The 15,584-nt window shown below is 33.8% G+C and overlaps 1 protein-coding gene and 1 long non-coding RNA gene across 3 annotated transcripts in view; one reads left to right on the top strand and one right to left on the bottom strand.

Annotated features, from left to right (window-relative positions):
• L(3)72ab (U5 small nuclear ribonucleoprotein l(3)72Ab) overlaps positions 1–15,584 on the top strand; it is a 47,329-nt gene that overhangs the window by 1,434 nt on the left and 30,311 nt on the right. Inside the window, exons 3-4 of one of the 2 annotated variants that reach the window (XM_076320970.1) lie at positions 380–899; positions 1,012–1,258. In XM_076320970.1, the coding sequence (XP_076177085.1) occupies positions 380–899; positions 1,012–1,258 (767 nt within the window). Of the gene's footprint in view, positions 1–379; positions 900–1,011; positions 1,259–5,699; positions 5,719–15,584 lie in introns of those variants that run through there. The other variant, XM_076320972.1, reaches the window with a different exon arrangement.
• On the bottom strand, positions 11,490–14,906 carry LOC143151632 (uncharacterized). Its single transcript, XR_012993403.1, has 3 exons — positions 14,601–14,906; positions 13,560–14,116; positions 11,490–13,034 (listed from the first exon to the last, which is right to left on the bottom strand). It is a non-coding gene; the product is annotated as an uncharacterized LOC143151632 (long non-coding RNA).

Genomic DNA, 15,584 nt, shown 5'->3' with positions numbered 1-15,584 from the left:
CATTTAATACACAAGAGTAGATGTACCTATAAGTTTGCTGATATGATTCTGATATGTGTTATTTATATCTCAGTTGATTGTGTGTTGCGTATGCATATATTCACACATGAGAAATGTGTATCTGTGTACTGTATTATATTATTTGTATTAATTTATTCAAATGTATTTAATTTATTTACTGTATGATATACATACAGTATATAACACTTTACGAGATTAACACTTACGGTATTAAATAACACTTTACGAGATATAAAAACTTTACATGTTTATATTTCAATATTGAAGTTCTGAATGAGAAAGGAAAAATAAGTTTTTAATTTATCCCACATTTTTGTTACCATTCCGTATATATAAAATTAGTTTTTATGTTTAATAGGCGTCAAAAGCGAGATGAAGCACAATATGACTTTACACGAATGAAAGGTGCAACATTACTTTCTGAAGGTGTTGATGAAATGGTTGGAATTGTCTATCGTCCTAAAACGCAAGAAACACGACAGACTTATGAAGTATTATTGAGTTTTATCCAAGAGGCTTTAGGAGATCAACCTAGAGACATTCTATGTGGCGCTGCTGATGAAGTATTAGCAGTTTTGAAAAATGACAGACTTAAAGAAAAAGAGAAGAAAAGGGAAACAGAACTATTGTTGGGTTCATTAGCAGAAGAAAGGTTTGCACTGTTGGTCAATCTTGGAAAAAAGATAACAGACTTTGGAAATGATGAAAAGAATACTGCAAATGAAGAAAATATTGATGAAACATATGGAATTAATGTACAATTTGAAGAAAGTAGTGAAGAAGATGATGAAGATGTTTATGGAGAGATAAGGGAAAATGATGATGAAGGTGATGAAGGTGAAGAAGCTAACGATGACAGAGCTATTCATGCTGAAAATGTAAGAATATACAATATGTAGTATTTTTATAAAGAAACTTATGAGAGTAAATGTTACAAGAGTACAAAAATAATAGTTTGTATTATTAACAAATGATTGCATTCTTTTTTAGCTTGGTGGTGCAGAAGAAATGAAAAAAGAAAAGCCATTGCATCCATTAGATATAGATGCATATTGGTTGCAAAGAAGATTAAGCAGGATTTATGATGATGCAATGGTTTCACAGGCACGAGCTGCAGAAGTATTAGCAGTTTTGAAAGATGCTGGGGATGATCGTGACTGTGAGAATCAACTGGTACTTTTGTTAGGTTATGATTGCTTTGACTTCATCAAACAGCTCAAGAAGTACAGACATACAAGTAAGAATTACTAATGGAACAATGTATTTATTTCATTGAACGCCATTCGAACTGGCCTATCTGGGCTGTTGAGAAGTAAACCTTCTTTGTTTGTATCGCTGTCTCTTTCGCTTCTACGTTTCGCTCGTATTTATCGTTCACTCGGCGTTTCAATCGCTCAATTCCTTGTTTTAGATCAGATCTGCATTCTATCTCTACCACCTTGATATAGAGTCGTTAATTGCTGACACGCATTCAATATGGTTAATACCCTCTTTTATTAGTCCCTTTCTAAATCATGTCTCTTACAATTGATGCGGAGCTCCTTTTACAAATAGGATTGTTTTGGAAACACAAGCCAATAAATAAGTCCTTTTTGTCTCAAATTCAGCTGCGTGGCGAGTGTTGGACGGACACATGCGCGTGTACACACATTTATATGTATATATGTAAGATATACTTTTACTTCTATACTATTAAATATTGTATATTGAAAATAAACGTGAAAGAGACAGATAAATAGATTTAGACTGGCATAGACAGCCAGAAGTTGAAAGAAGTTGTACTACGTTCCTATAAGTTTAACATGTTTTACCATGCGGCTAAAAACAATTAAAGTTCAAAGTGATTTCATAATAGAGGGAATGGTCTTGATGGGCCAGTTTGCTTGGCGCTTACTTTAGGTTGAGGGCACACGAGCGTTGAAATAACGTGTGTTGCGACGTACGTCGATTTTGATGCTACAACTCTTGTTATACCGTGCTTAAACATAGCATTTCTATGATATACAACAAAAATATATAAACTCTAAATTAAATATTAAGGGGTTTGATAATTCTTGGCTTTAATAAGGCTTGGTTCTAAAAAGTGATGAGGTATACTATGCATTAATTTTTTCCAAGTATCTGTTGTAATTTCATTCCATTTGCTTTTTAATGTTGCAATGAAGTTCGATTTTATAAATTTTTGATTGTTTTGAATTTGTCGATCTAATTCATCCCATAAATATTCTATGGGATTTAAATTCGAGCTTTGGGGTGATCAAAAGGTTATGGAAATACCACTTTCTTTAAAACATTTTTTAACTATTCTTGTGTACTTCAGGTCGTTATCTTGTTGAAATACGTAAACCCTGTCAGTTCCAAATTTTTCAACTGATTGAAATAAATTTTCATTCAATAATTCAATATATTTAACAATATAGTATCATTAGTAATAGTTAAATTACCAACTTGAATGTTATTAAAACAACTTCATATTATTATATTCTCACCATCGTGTTTGTTAATGGGTGCGGTGCTATTAGTGTTTGTTTGAAAGTGTCGCTTCTTTTTCCTCCATACATATTTTTCCCCTTTTTTTTAAATTCAATTTGAATTTTGATTTATTGTCCCAAATTATTAATTCTCAAAATGAAATCAATTTATTGCGTGATTGATGTTAGTAGACAAAGATTTTCTTTGATTTGTTGTGCAATAATCGATTTTTTTTACTTCTTTAATGGTTATCCGATCTTTGTGAGTACTTATTTTCCGTTTTCTGCCAGATCTCACCAAGTTTTCAGATTTATCTGTTTTTTGTAATTTTTGGCATATCTTCCAATTTGTTGCAAACGTTTTCCTTCTATACTTCTTTTGTAAATGTGTACTCTCCCAAATACTTGTAGCTTTCTAGTTTCCAGCAAGCTACAAATGTAGCGAAAAAATGTGTTAAAATGTTCTACAAATTATTGATCAGCCAATATAATTAAAAAATAATTAAAAAATGTTTATATTTTGTTCATAAGATAAAAGTTTTATTGTATCAACATAATCTCTGTCCAGCCAATATTTGACAAAAATTCTTTAAATGTACAGTAACTTTGTTTTTATTTCATTACTTATATTACAAGGGGACCTTACAGTAGTGGAAATCATCTTTGAAACGGTAGTAGATGCAAGTACATACTTAGTATCAAAAAACTCTAATATGTTTCTTCAAAATGGACCCTTGTTTTTGAGATATTTTGATTTAAAGTTTGATACGCATATAATAAATGAATTACTTAAATTTTTAATAGAGCAAGTTTTGGGTAAATCAGTAGAGCAAGTGAGTATGAAGGTGTTGGTAGTGGGATTGAATTCCAGCTACTTTAATACTTTTTTTTTAATAGTGTCACTTTGTAATGTAAAAACGAATCTACAAGTAATAGAAAGTTTTTATTTTTTATATATGGTTTTAAAACCTTCTTTAAATGAACAACATAAAATTTTTTTTTTAATTTTGCAGGTGACAACTACGTTTGTGCAAGTCTGAAGCAAAAAATCTATTTGCCTTTTTACTATTGGCCCAAATTTATTTTTTTTGGTAGGTTTTTATAAACATATAAAAGTATATGGACACCCTTTCTAGGTAAACAGTGATTACCATCACTCTAATAATTATTTGGGGTATGTTCGAAAACATTTAGTGTCAATAGTGGCAATATGGATAACTAATATATAATTTACCTGGTAATGACTAATACGAATGAATAATACAGAAAAATAATTATATCCAATATATATTGCTATTTTACTACTGTATTTACTTCTATTTTTTATATTAAAAATTTAAGATTCTATTGCCTTAATATTGATGCCATATGGCATTGACATTGAATACAAAAATAAGTCTAATATATTTTTGCATTTCAAAGTTGTACTAAAAAAAAAATAGTGACGGGAGGAGGTCGGATTTGATCCCACTACCAACATCTTCTCATAGTCACTCGTTTTATTCACTTACCCAAAATTTGCTCTGTTAAGAAAATTTAAATAATTCATTTACAATGTGCGTATCAAACTTTAAGTCAAAATATCTCGAAAACGAAGGTCCTTTTCGAAGAAACCTATTAAGGTTTCTTGATAATAGGTATGTACTATTAGGTATACAATTTTGTTTCCACCGTTTTCCAATGGATGGCTCTAGCGGTAAGTAGTGGTCGAAATAAGTAGACCATAGATATCATATAATAAACTTGGGTATCTGTTAATAAAACCCCATATTAACATTAGTCGATTTGTATCTGCATCATAAAGTTATTCTCAAATACTTATGGTGAAGCCGCTATTAGTGAAAGAACGTGTCGTGGGTGGTTTCAACGCTTTAATGGTTTTGACGCTGAGGACCGGTATAGCGGAGGAAAAGAGGAGGTTTTTGAAGATGCAGAATTGGAGGTATTATTTGATCAAGACTCGTGTCAAACTGAAGAAGAATTGTCACAATCATTAGGAATGACTCAACATTTCAAAACGCCTCAAAGCCATGGGAATAATTCAGAAGCAAGGAAATTGGGTGTCGTACGAGTTGAAAGTGAGAGATGTTGACCGGCGTTTGTGTCGTCATAGCTGCTTGAAAGGTAAAGACGGAAGGGATTTCTGCATCGCATTGTAACTGGGGACGAAAAATAGGTCCATGCTTCTACGTTGACGGTCAAACGGAATATTCAAGGTTCCGAGGTTGTGCTCTGTATTTGATGAGATCAGCGCAACGTAGTGTATTATAAGCTGTTAAACTCACGGCTGAAATTCACAGGCAATCGGTATCGTTTGAGCCGAGCATTGAAAGACAAACGGCCGCAATACAACGAGAGACACGATAAAGTGATTTTGCAGTATGATAATACTCGACCACATGTTACGAAAGCGTTAGACATACTTGGAATTGTTGAAATAGGAAGTCCTAACCTACCGACATTGCTCCCTTTGACTATCATTTGTTTCGGTCAATGGCACACGGTCTGGTTGACTAGCACTTTCACTCTTATGACGAGGTAAAAAATTGGATGGATTCGTGGATTGCCTCAAAAGATGGGCAGTTTTTTTCGACGCGGGCGAAAAATACTTTGAATTATAAATGTATAACCAGTTTTTTTTACAATAAAGCCTCGAATTTCGGGAAAAAAAACAGCGGAAGCAAAGTTGTACACCTATTATAATTTGCATTTACTACCGTTTGAAAAGCGATTTCCACTACCGTAAGCTCCCCTTGTTAGTGTAAATAGAAAACAAAAGTTTCTTAAGACATGCAAGAACGTCAACATAGCAAAGCATAATGCATTTTTGAAATTTGCAGCCGTCAACATAATAAATACCGATGCGATTATATGTATGCCTCAGTCATTTTATACATTTTGAACTATATTTATTGGCATTTCTCATGCAAATATAATATTTTGCACGTTTTTGAAATACAGTTGAAGGTGATTGATTTTGGCGACGAATCATTCTTCCTGTAGATTCAATAACGGTAATGATGTGTGTGCATATAAATGTTTAATAATTTCGTTATTTTCTACTTTCAGTTTACAATACAACGGCATCATATACAATATATTTGGGAAATAAATTTATACTATGTGTGAAATGTTGAGACTTTTAGATGGCCTCCATTTTTGGCTTCGTAGAAGCATGCCCTTTTTAAGACGTTTTTCATTACACCTTTTGGTAACTTTGAAAAAAGTGAGTCTTCAAAAAAGTAAGGCCCGATAACTTCTTCCAATATTACCCGGTACTAAACTGTACACACACAGGGATGCATTTTCCTTTGTTGAATTGCCCTAAGATTCTCTTTTCCTCAAAACCTACAGTTTTGTTTGTTAATGATACCGTTTGAGTAAAAATGTGCTTTATCTGACAGTGGATTATAAATAAATTTGGAATCCGCTCTTTCTAACTCTTGGATTCTTACTCCTTCATCAGTCTTTTCCGTAATCTGGCGACTTCAGTTGTTGTACCAACTGAATTTTACACAGAAAGAGTTTCAATGTTCTCAAAATATGTTAGTAACGTTAGGGAAACTCCAATCAGTTTAGATCGTCTTGAAATTGATGTGCTTGCATCTTCTGTATTCCTTTAACTGTGGCTTTGTTCTTAGCAGAGCGAGATCTGTTTGCTTGTCTCGCTTACTGTTCTCTGTTCGTTGAAACGGCCAATCGAACCCTGAATCATTGATTTGCTTGGGTCATGTTTCACGTTGTACTGGCGCCGACACACTCGTTGCGTAAGAATGATTGATTCCTGAGTTTTCTAATAAAGTTTTATCATTTCTTTTCGTGATTCTGGTGTATACTTTGCTATAATTAATCTCCCATGTTTTCTTTACAAACTCTGTAAAGAGTATTGAAAAAAATTAAATAGAAGTTATTAAATATTCTAACCTCTTCGTCACTTTTTAGTCACCTAGTATAATGTACGGTTTGAAGTTACTTTCAGGTTCAGAAATTGACTTTGGCAAATTTTTCATCGTACTAATGAAATAAATTTTATCGTCTACTAGAGATTCCATTAAACCGATGTTCGTACAAAAAAATGTTAGTTACTGTGCGAGAAATACTTTTCCAAAAATCACAGGTTAACAAAAAACCACGCGTTATCCTTACTGTTTTTCACTAATATTCTAAACCTTCCCTAGATAAATATAAAAAATTTCCTTAAAAAAGAATTTATTAGATTTTACGGTTTATTGTACAAAATGTTTTGGTTAGAAAATATTCGTCGTGCGTGCGCGTTGCAGTCTCGGACATTTTTTTAAAACTGTTTACTAGGTGTACAAGTATGGAATGCGGATTTTTTTTTCCAAAATAACACGTTATTTTCTGAAGAATGATAAAAATAGCTTTATTGAAAGTGTGCTCCATTGCTAATTAGGCATTTTTCCCATCTTTCGGGTAATTTGTGGATACCACGCCAAGAAAAAAGAAAGATGAATGTTTTGGGGTTGTAGAATGTAGAATGGGATTCATCAAAGAGTTTCGGGAAAGAATGACACTCGATTGTTTAAGGCAAGATTTAATGATAGGTAGTTAATAAGAATATGAAATTGGATAAACGCACTCATGAACTTCTCGTTACAGAATGCCTTTTCCCACGTGTTCCTCGCCCGCTTCTGTTTCTATCTTTTGTCTACGCATGCAAACGCACACGCACACGCACACACATTTGCATACATCGCTTTATCGCGTGCCGCTTCTCCGACGTGCTCAAATGTCGCTGGTTCTTCCCGTCATCACTTTCGTTTCCACATAAATAAGAAGTTTATTAAACAATAACACTTATATCTACTACTTATCGAGTAATAAAAACGAGGGTTAGGTCTGGGTGATTCGTAATCACGCGGTGCAAGCTTTAGTCAATTGAATACTTTGACGGTCGGAAAAAATCTGCTTTTCGCTAATCATTGTTTGGGTGTCTTCGAAGAAAACGCGTGTAGTGTTGTGGTGGCAGGAGAATAAGGGAAACGCACGCCGTTTCACTGTGTCCGAGGTCGATTCCTGCGATCATTCTATCTCGAACTGTTGTCAATTACCTTGACCAGGTTCATGGCCTCGCTGACAATAATGGATTGGCTTACCAACTCCCAGACAAAATGATAGCACAAGCGTGCTATCTTTAATTTCTCGTGTTAGGATTATGCTAGTGTGGAAACTCTGAGTTATATGTATAACGTACCTTCTACGAATATGTAAACATAACATAGACTGACCTTACTTGAATGAAATTTCTTAGGAGAGAAAGACATAATTCGACGCAGACAAAATGATAGCAAAAGAATTGCAAAAGAAGTTAGTTGCAGTAGAAAAGTTATATAATTTGCTCAGAGATACAAAGGCATACGGAAAGAGGAAAAGTACAGGAAAACCAGCAGTATTATCTGAACGCGATACACGACCAATAATATCTACGCGCTGCTTCCAATTCTTGTGCTATTCTGAGGGAGATTGCTAAAAAAGCTGGAGTGGAAACAAGTATATAGAATGTTCATCGTGTATTTCAGACTAGCAACATTATAAACCGAAGTAGAATAATGAGAAAAGCAGCATTATATGTAAGACATAAGAAGGCACGTTTGGTATTTGCAAATGAACATGTACTTTGGAAAAAGACTTAGAGATGAGTAATTTTTACGGATAAGAAGAGATTTAACCTTGATGGCCCAGACGGGTGTACACATTATTATCGCGATATCCGTAAACAACCACTAACAAAAATTCCGACGCTAAATGCATGGAGGTGGAGTAATGGTCCGGGCTGGTGTCGGATATAAAAGAAAAACAGATATTAAGTTTGTTCAAGGTACAATAAATAGCGTCCGTTACCTTCAAATAATAAAAAAACAAATTTATACATATATAGAACGCATTGCTGTTACACCACACATATTTCAACAAGATAATGCTGCAGTACGTACTGCCAAAATTGTTGAAGAATATTTTTTAAAGGAGAATATTTCAATGTTCGGTATATTCACCCGACTTTAATAATATTATTAAATCGAGAATTACTGGGCAATGCTCTCACGAGCAGTGTATACCGAAGGCCGATAATTTTCAAATATAAATGAATTAAAAACTTGCATTACAACCGAATGGGAAAATTTAGCGCAAATAAAAATTCTCTCCTAATTAAAAAAATTCATCAACGTAAAGTCTGTCTATGTTATGTTTACATATTCGTAGAAGGTGCGTTATGCATATAACTCAGAGTTTTTACACTAGTGAATTCTAACGTGTAGTGAATCACGCTGTGATTCTAACACGAGAAATTAAAGATAGCGCGCTTGTGCTATCATTTTGCTGGGAGTGTATATGGCACTGCGCTCGTCGCACTTGGTCATCATAGTGTTTCCCGTGCGTTCCAAGGAGAGGAAAACTTTCCCTGAAAATGCACAGGATGACCACCCGTTGTGTCATTACGCCAAACCCTGCGCGATTGTCGCGCATCTGGTTAGCATCAAATTATACTCTCGACGCCTAGGTTTAACTAATAGAAAATATCAACAAACGTTCGCTACAATGTAATATGCGTTGATTTAGTTTCGTTTGACTGAAATCGCCATTTATGGAGCTATTCTTCCAAGATGTCGAGACGTCGTTGAAGAGATGTAAATGCTATTCGCGGATCTTCATGAGATGATAATAGAGCCGTATCATTCGCGAATGTTCAAGTGATTACCTCCGATGGAGTAGGTAAATCGGTTGCATACATTGAATATAAGAGGGGTCCAAGGATCCCTTATTGATTTGTTCCGTATGTTTTTCAATTAATTTTTCCAATCTGCAATAGTTACCAGTGTGTTGAGAATAGGGAGTGCTATTTTATAACGTAGAATTATGTATTATTTTATTGTTTAGTTTTTTATGGGCCGCCTGGGCGCATGAAGTTGATGAAGCGGTATAGCCATGAGAATTTCGTAGGTGGTTGAATGTGTTCATGATTTTAAGTTTCGGGAATCTTTTATTATGTAGTTCCTTCTAGACTGGACATTCTCTGTAACTTGTGGGATGGTTTTCTTAGCGGGTGAGGTTCACCGCATTTGACGCAGTAATATACGCGGTTACAATACTTTTGTATGTGTCCATATCTGGCACCATTTGCACTGTACGATCTCTTTTTTGTAAGGTGGTTTGATTTTGATAATACAATTTATTAAATTGGTTATATTGTATACCTCCTTGTTATTAGTTTTTTGTTTTATATCAATATAAAATAGAGATAGAGGATTTTTTGTAATACTGTGTCTAATGTTATTGATTTTAATTAATTCGTGACCAAGTTCCGAAAATTCAGTTTTTAGTTCATTTTGATTTACCGAGTGGTAAATATTACGAAAAATAATATGAGATACTCATTCGTTTTAATTAGAATGTGTGGAAATTTGCGTTGAGCATTCTTAGGTATTTAGTTAGTTTTCTATACGTATCGGGATTTGTCGGAAGAATTTTTATGCGATTGTTATTGATTTTTAGCTTATATTCGTTTCTGTTTATGAGTTTCTTCAAGGAGTTTGTCATTATTTGAATGTCAATAATATCGTCAATGAATATTGGTGGAGAAGCGGTTTTTTTTATCGGATATCAATAGAATCTTCGATGGAATCAAGTATTATAAATCTAATTATGGTGTTAACAGGACCTGTTGATCGTATGTTTATGGATGAGTTTATGACTTCATTTAGTCTATGTTTCTTATTGTTGTTATTGTCGCATCTTGTCTCGGCGACGATCCAGCGAACTGGATTGGATTTCGAGAAACGTAAACTCATTGGATTTGTAATAGAAATTTTACACAGCACTATCACACGCGCCAACATGCTACAGCAAATAAGTGTCAACTCTCTCATAGTACTTGGACAGCCTCTCGTTGTACTGTAGCGGAATGGTCACTGACTTCACGTTCTTCATATTGAATTTAGTTAGCAATTTGTCGATATATTTCCTCCGTGATAATTTAATACTGTCCGTTAATCCATTTCTACTGATATTTATTCCTAACACGTTACGAATAAAATCTTACCTAGATAAATCGGCCCTAGGTCATTTACATTGAACTTAGCTTTTAGTTTCATTTTTACTTTAACTATTTCGGTAAGATCTGTCGACGCTATTATTGTATTGTCTATATATAACAAGATACCTATTTTGTTGTTACCTTTATTTTTTGCGTAAACACACGAATTTATCTTGCTCCTTCTGAAACCTATAGTGTCTCACGAAAGTATTTAAACAATTACCATAAAATACTTTTCAAATTATAATAAGCATGATATAAAAATATTATAAACACTGTATGTAGATATGACTATCTAGATCATATAGGTACAGTTTCAAACAAATCGAGAAATATACATAATAATTATGAATTGTTTTTCACAAACGTAGATTTCGCTAAAGTCACAAAAGTAAACGATTGTGTATATTGTTTACTAACTTTTTTGTAACCTTGTCGAAACATGTAGATAGTGTTTCGTAACTTTTTTTTTACCTTTAATCTCCATTACTTTATTCGACAAAAACTTACAGTTTTTTAGTCTGTTTGATCGCACTCTGTTTGCAACACTCTGAATTTTCAATTTTTCTAATTCAGTTACCAAAGAAACGTTTGAAAACCTATTACACAAAAAAATTTACGAAACAGTTGATTACGAAATGGAAATCGATTACGGTATAATTTTTGATAAACTTAACACTACGTTGCCACTACCTCCGATATCGGGTAATGCCGGTGTACATTTCAAGATAGTAAATGAGTTCAGATAAATAGCACAATAAAAAAGCTTTGTAGGCCCATTTTTTAGGTTTTTTAAGCATATACTGCTTTAGCCTGTGTCTTCCTTTAAAGGATATTATTTGCTCATCAACGCAAAGGTGTTCAGCCATTGGAATGCGATTGAAGTTTTTAAATTCATCCAGAATAAGTTTTATTTTTTGTAAATTATCCATAACCTTTAAATTGTTTGTTAGCCTTTAAATTCCTGCTAAAATGTATTTTGGATTTTATATCTTTCTATCGCGTACGACTCATAGTATTGGCAACAGCAGATACTTATCTCTGATTTCCAATACATTTCAGATCTTGGTAACCCATAAATGGGCATAAAAAAACAGCAACCAAAGAATCGTTCAATTTCGTTCGCTGAAACACCTGTGTGGTTTTGCTGAATCACACTGCAGTGCATATGTATTGGTACAATTAACTATATCACTTATAATTTTACTGTCAAATAGTTTTCGAAAATAGGTCACAGGAGAGTACACACAGGCTCTTTCGGAGTCTTCAAAGCAATCTCTTTTCCAAAAGTGACAACTATTATTCGTCTGGGATACTGATTGTCGAACAATTTTTTGTGGTCCTGAATTTTCCTCATCTGATGGTAATTTAGTACAGTAGGTGATCTTCGGAGCGATCGCCTTAGTCAGGTGACTAGCGATATAGTATTTCTGATTGTTTATATGGTAATGCGTGGGAATGAGTCGTTTGGTGTGTGGTCCGGAGAAAATGTTAAGTGTTTGGGATAGACGAGGGAGTGAAGAGTTTCCAAGACGTGAAAGAAGAGCGTTTGAACTGAACGGTGGGGTGTTCAAACTGAGGTGCGAAAGACGAGCAATTGAGATGGCGCTGGACCGAGAAATTTTCAATGAACCTGACCAGATGCATGGAGTGAGAAAGGTTAAAGATTAGAATGAAAGGAAATGAATGCGTGCGAGCATACAGTTGTTTTAATCAGTTATAAATTTCAAAGCAGTCATTTATACACAGTCCCATATTACACTTTTCAGAACTGTATTTGGAGTCTTTTTTTGTACAAACCACACAACGTCTCTGTGGATATGATTTTTTCCCCTTCGGTGTAATTTTTCGAATTAAGTATGCTTCGTTGATTCTTGATTCATATTTATTTTAGAAAATTTTGTAAATATATTTTGTATTAGCGTAATCCTAATTGCAATTTGCTTATAGCTTTTTCTGTGTTATAGCAATAAATAATAAAGTTGTTCAGTATTGCAGCATTCAGTAATCTTCTAAATAATTTTAAATACAATTTTAGCATTTTCTTTCTTTCGACTAAAAATGATTGAAGAAGTTGATCTTTGCGATCAACTCCTCCCATATATTTATTGTAATCCAGAACATAAATTGGTTTCTGTATTGGCTTACTTCTTTTTGTTTCTATTCTTAAATTTGTATTATAAAATGTAGATATAATGGTAATGGTTCTTTATCGCACCTTTTGATGATTCTAATTGCATCTGCATACTGGTCAATTATTTCACTTTTCTTCAATTTACATTCCTGCATTTTTTCGAAATTCCTTTCCTATTTGTTTTAAATGTACCTGCACAATCTGTTTTGCACTGTTTCAGCTAGCGAGCTAAAGCTGGAGAATTATAAAAATTGTTTAACCGTACTGTGTAACCTTTAATCCTGCCGATTATTGACACCACAGTCGTCCATTCATCTGTTGTAGCCCAATTCTCCCGATAATCCATTCGTGGTACCTGTTGAATTTAGTATTATCAATATACACGTTAAGGCTTTTCATTATTTATATGAGGCCATTCTTGATTCGGGTGTTAACGAGTTTCCGTTCATTATTGACGGTATTTTCAGTAGCGAAGTAAAGATTAACGGTATGTTTATTACACTTTTCGCTGTTCCAGATCAGACCATGTCTTATACTGTTTTGTTACCATAAAAATGTCGGTAGGCTGTAAATTCGCTATTGAAAATGTCGTTTCGAGCAATAAGATCGAAAATGTTGATTGTTTCGAGCACCAGATTATGCAAATATATTGCGTCGATGAAACTCCAGATATTAATTCACAATTAAATATTGACCCTATTAAGAGATTAATAAAGACAGCGCAGAAATAATAATGTAATGCTCTGTATTTAGATGTTAATGTACAATAGTTGGATTGTTACACTGTGTTCCTGTTCAAAAACATTGCGTGACACCGTGTGCGTATGTGTACGTGTACTGTGTGTATTTGTGTAATGAGCTGCCACGGAGTACTAATTACGTATAAAGGATGGCGTTGGTGCTTCCTTTTTCCAATACTCCTCCTCAACATCCTCATGTTGATCGAAAGTTATCGTTAAATTGCAATTTTTTGACAGTTCCTTCAATCTTGTTGAATGGAGTGGTTTTGATATAATATTTTCAAGCATACTATTAGTACATCAATAAATCAGATCAATAATATTGCGTTCCCTGAGGTCTCTTATAAAATGGTATTTGGTGTCTATATGTTTTGTCCGTTTACTAAATTTTTGATTTCTTGTTAATTCTATGCAACCTTGGTTGTCTTCGAACAATTTCATTGGTTCCTTTATTTCTTCTTCAAAATCGTGTAATAATTTCTTCAGCCATAAACATTTTTGACAGGTTTCACTTAAGCTTACATATTCTGCTTCGATTGAGGACAATGAAACAAATGTTTGCTTTCTACAATCTCAGCTGATAGTGCTTCCTAAATATTTAAATATATATATCTGCTGTTGGATTTTTGGTCAAATCTTTCTTCTGCCCAGTTTGCACCTGAATAACCTATTAATTCTGCCTCTTCAATGTTACTTCCTAATTTCAATTAAAATTTTTTAATTAGTTAACTAAAGTGCTATTCTTTTAGCTTCTATCGAATCACGATCTGTTGAAGCCTTTAATTTTCTACTCAATATTGTAACGCTCTATACATTCGATTTCCAATCAAGCTGCTATATAGTTTATTATCAAGTAATGGTTTGCTATCTTACTCGTTTTTATAACCGACATCTAAAGTTATATTTGATGTTTTCGCTTCTGTTAAGCCGTACGTGTTTAAGATTTCGTTTATGTATTTTTCTTGATATATAAAGAAATTACCAGTTTATCTCTAATTGAATTCCAGAATATTTTTGTATACTTCCGAGTTGTGACACGTCAAATGAGATTGACAATTTATCTTCTACTCGTTTAATTTCGTTTGTATATTTAGATGCAATTAGGATGTATTGCAACGTACAAAAATTATACGTTTTCCTTACGCCTTTTTGTTTTATATATAAGCATGTGTCACTCTTACCTTGCTCATATCCCAAACTCTTTGGTTCGTTTGAAATTATTTTATTCCAATTATTTGCCGTTTGTTTTAAGCTTTATATACTTCTATTCAGTTTTAATACGGGATGTTCCTTTCCTTTTGTTTGGTATGCTGGCGACTGTTTCACATATATCTTCTCCTTTATATCACCATTTAACCCATTTGCATCCAAGCGCGGAATAATCCGCGAGTCGCGACTTTCTGTTATCACCGAGCGCGGAATAATCCGCGAGCCTACGACGGTCAGCTATCACCGAGCGCGGAATAATATGCGAGTCGCGACTGTCGTCTATCACCGAGCGCGGAATAATACGCGAACCTACGACTCCCATTTTACCAGTCGCGACAGACCACGTTTAACCACTTCTGAGAACTTTTTGGTTCCATCAGTTTGATATACATCGGTGTATTCTAAATAAGTTTTGCTCTTTTGTGAAAATCTTTCAAACTGCCACTATGAGTAAGTGCTGTCGATCTATATTTAAATTAAAGAAATCCAAATTTAGAAAACAATATTATTTTATAATTTAATCTAAAATTTAGTTACCCCAATGAGTTTTGAGTATCTGGATTCGGATTCAAGTATCGAGGCACAACGTCCTAAAAAACGTTGCTGGAGAATTTCATCAAGCGATGAAAGTAAAAATGAACAGTGCATCAGTTTTATAAATCAAGAGTACGTGTGGAAAGCCGAAAATCATACTCCCATTATACATGATTTTTTAAGTGGAGGTGGAGCAACCGTAAATACACGAGGTTTGTCGAGAAGGGAGGTCTTTGAATTATTTTTTAACAAGGAGTTAATAACAAAAATAATTACGGAAACAAATAAATACGGCGCAAGCGACGCAGAGTTTATACCTCTTGAAGACGACGAATTAAAAGTATTTATTGCTTTAAATATTTTAATGAGTCTAGTTTCTAAGCCCACGATTCAAAGCTATTGGACTACCGATAAAAGTATAG

This window comes from Ptiloglossa arizonensis, chromosome 9 (assembly GCF_051014685.1).
Source record: "Ptiloglossa arizonensis isolate GNS036 chromosome 9, iyPtiAriz1_principal, whole genome shotgun sequence".
In the NCBI taxonomy this organism is placed as follows: Eukaryota; Metazoa; Arthropoda; class Insecta; order Hymenoptera; family Colletidae; genus Ptiloglossa; species Ptiloglossa arizonensis.
Note: the sequence above shows the minus strand (reverse complement) of the source record. Positions and strands in the feature narration are given on the sequence as shown.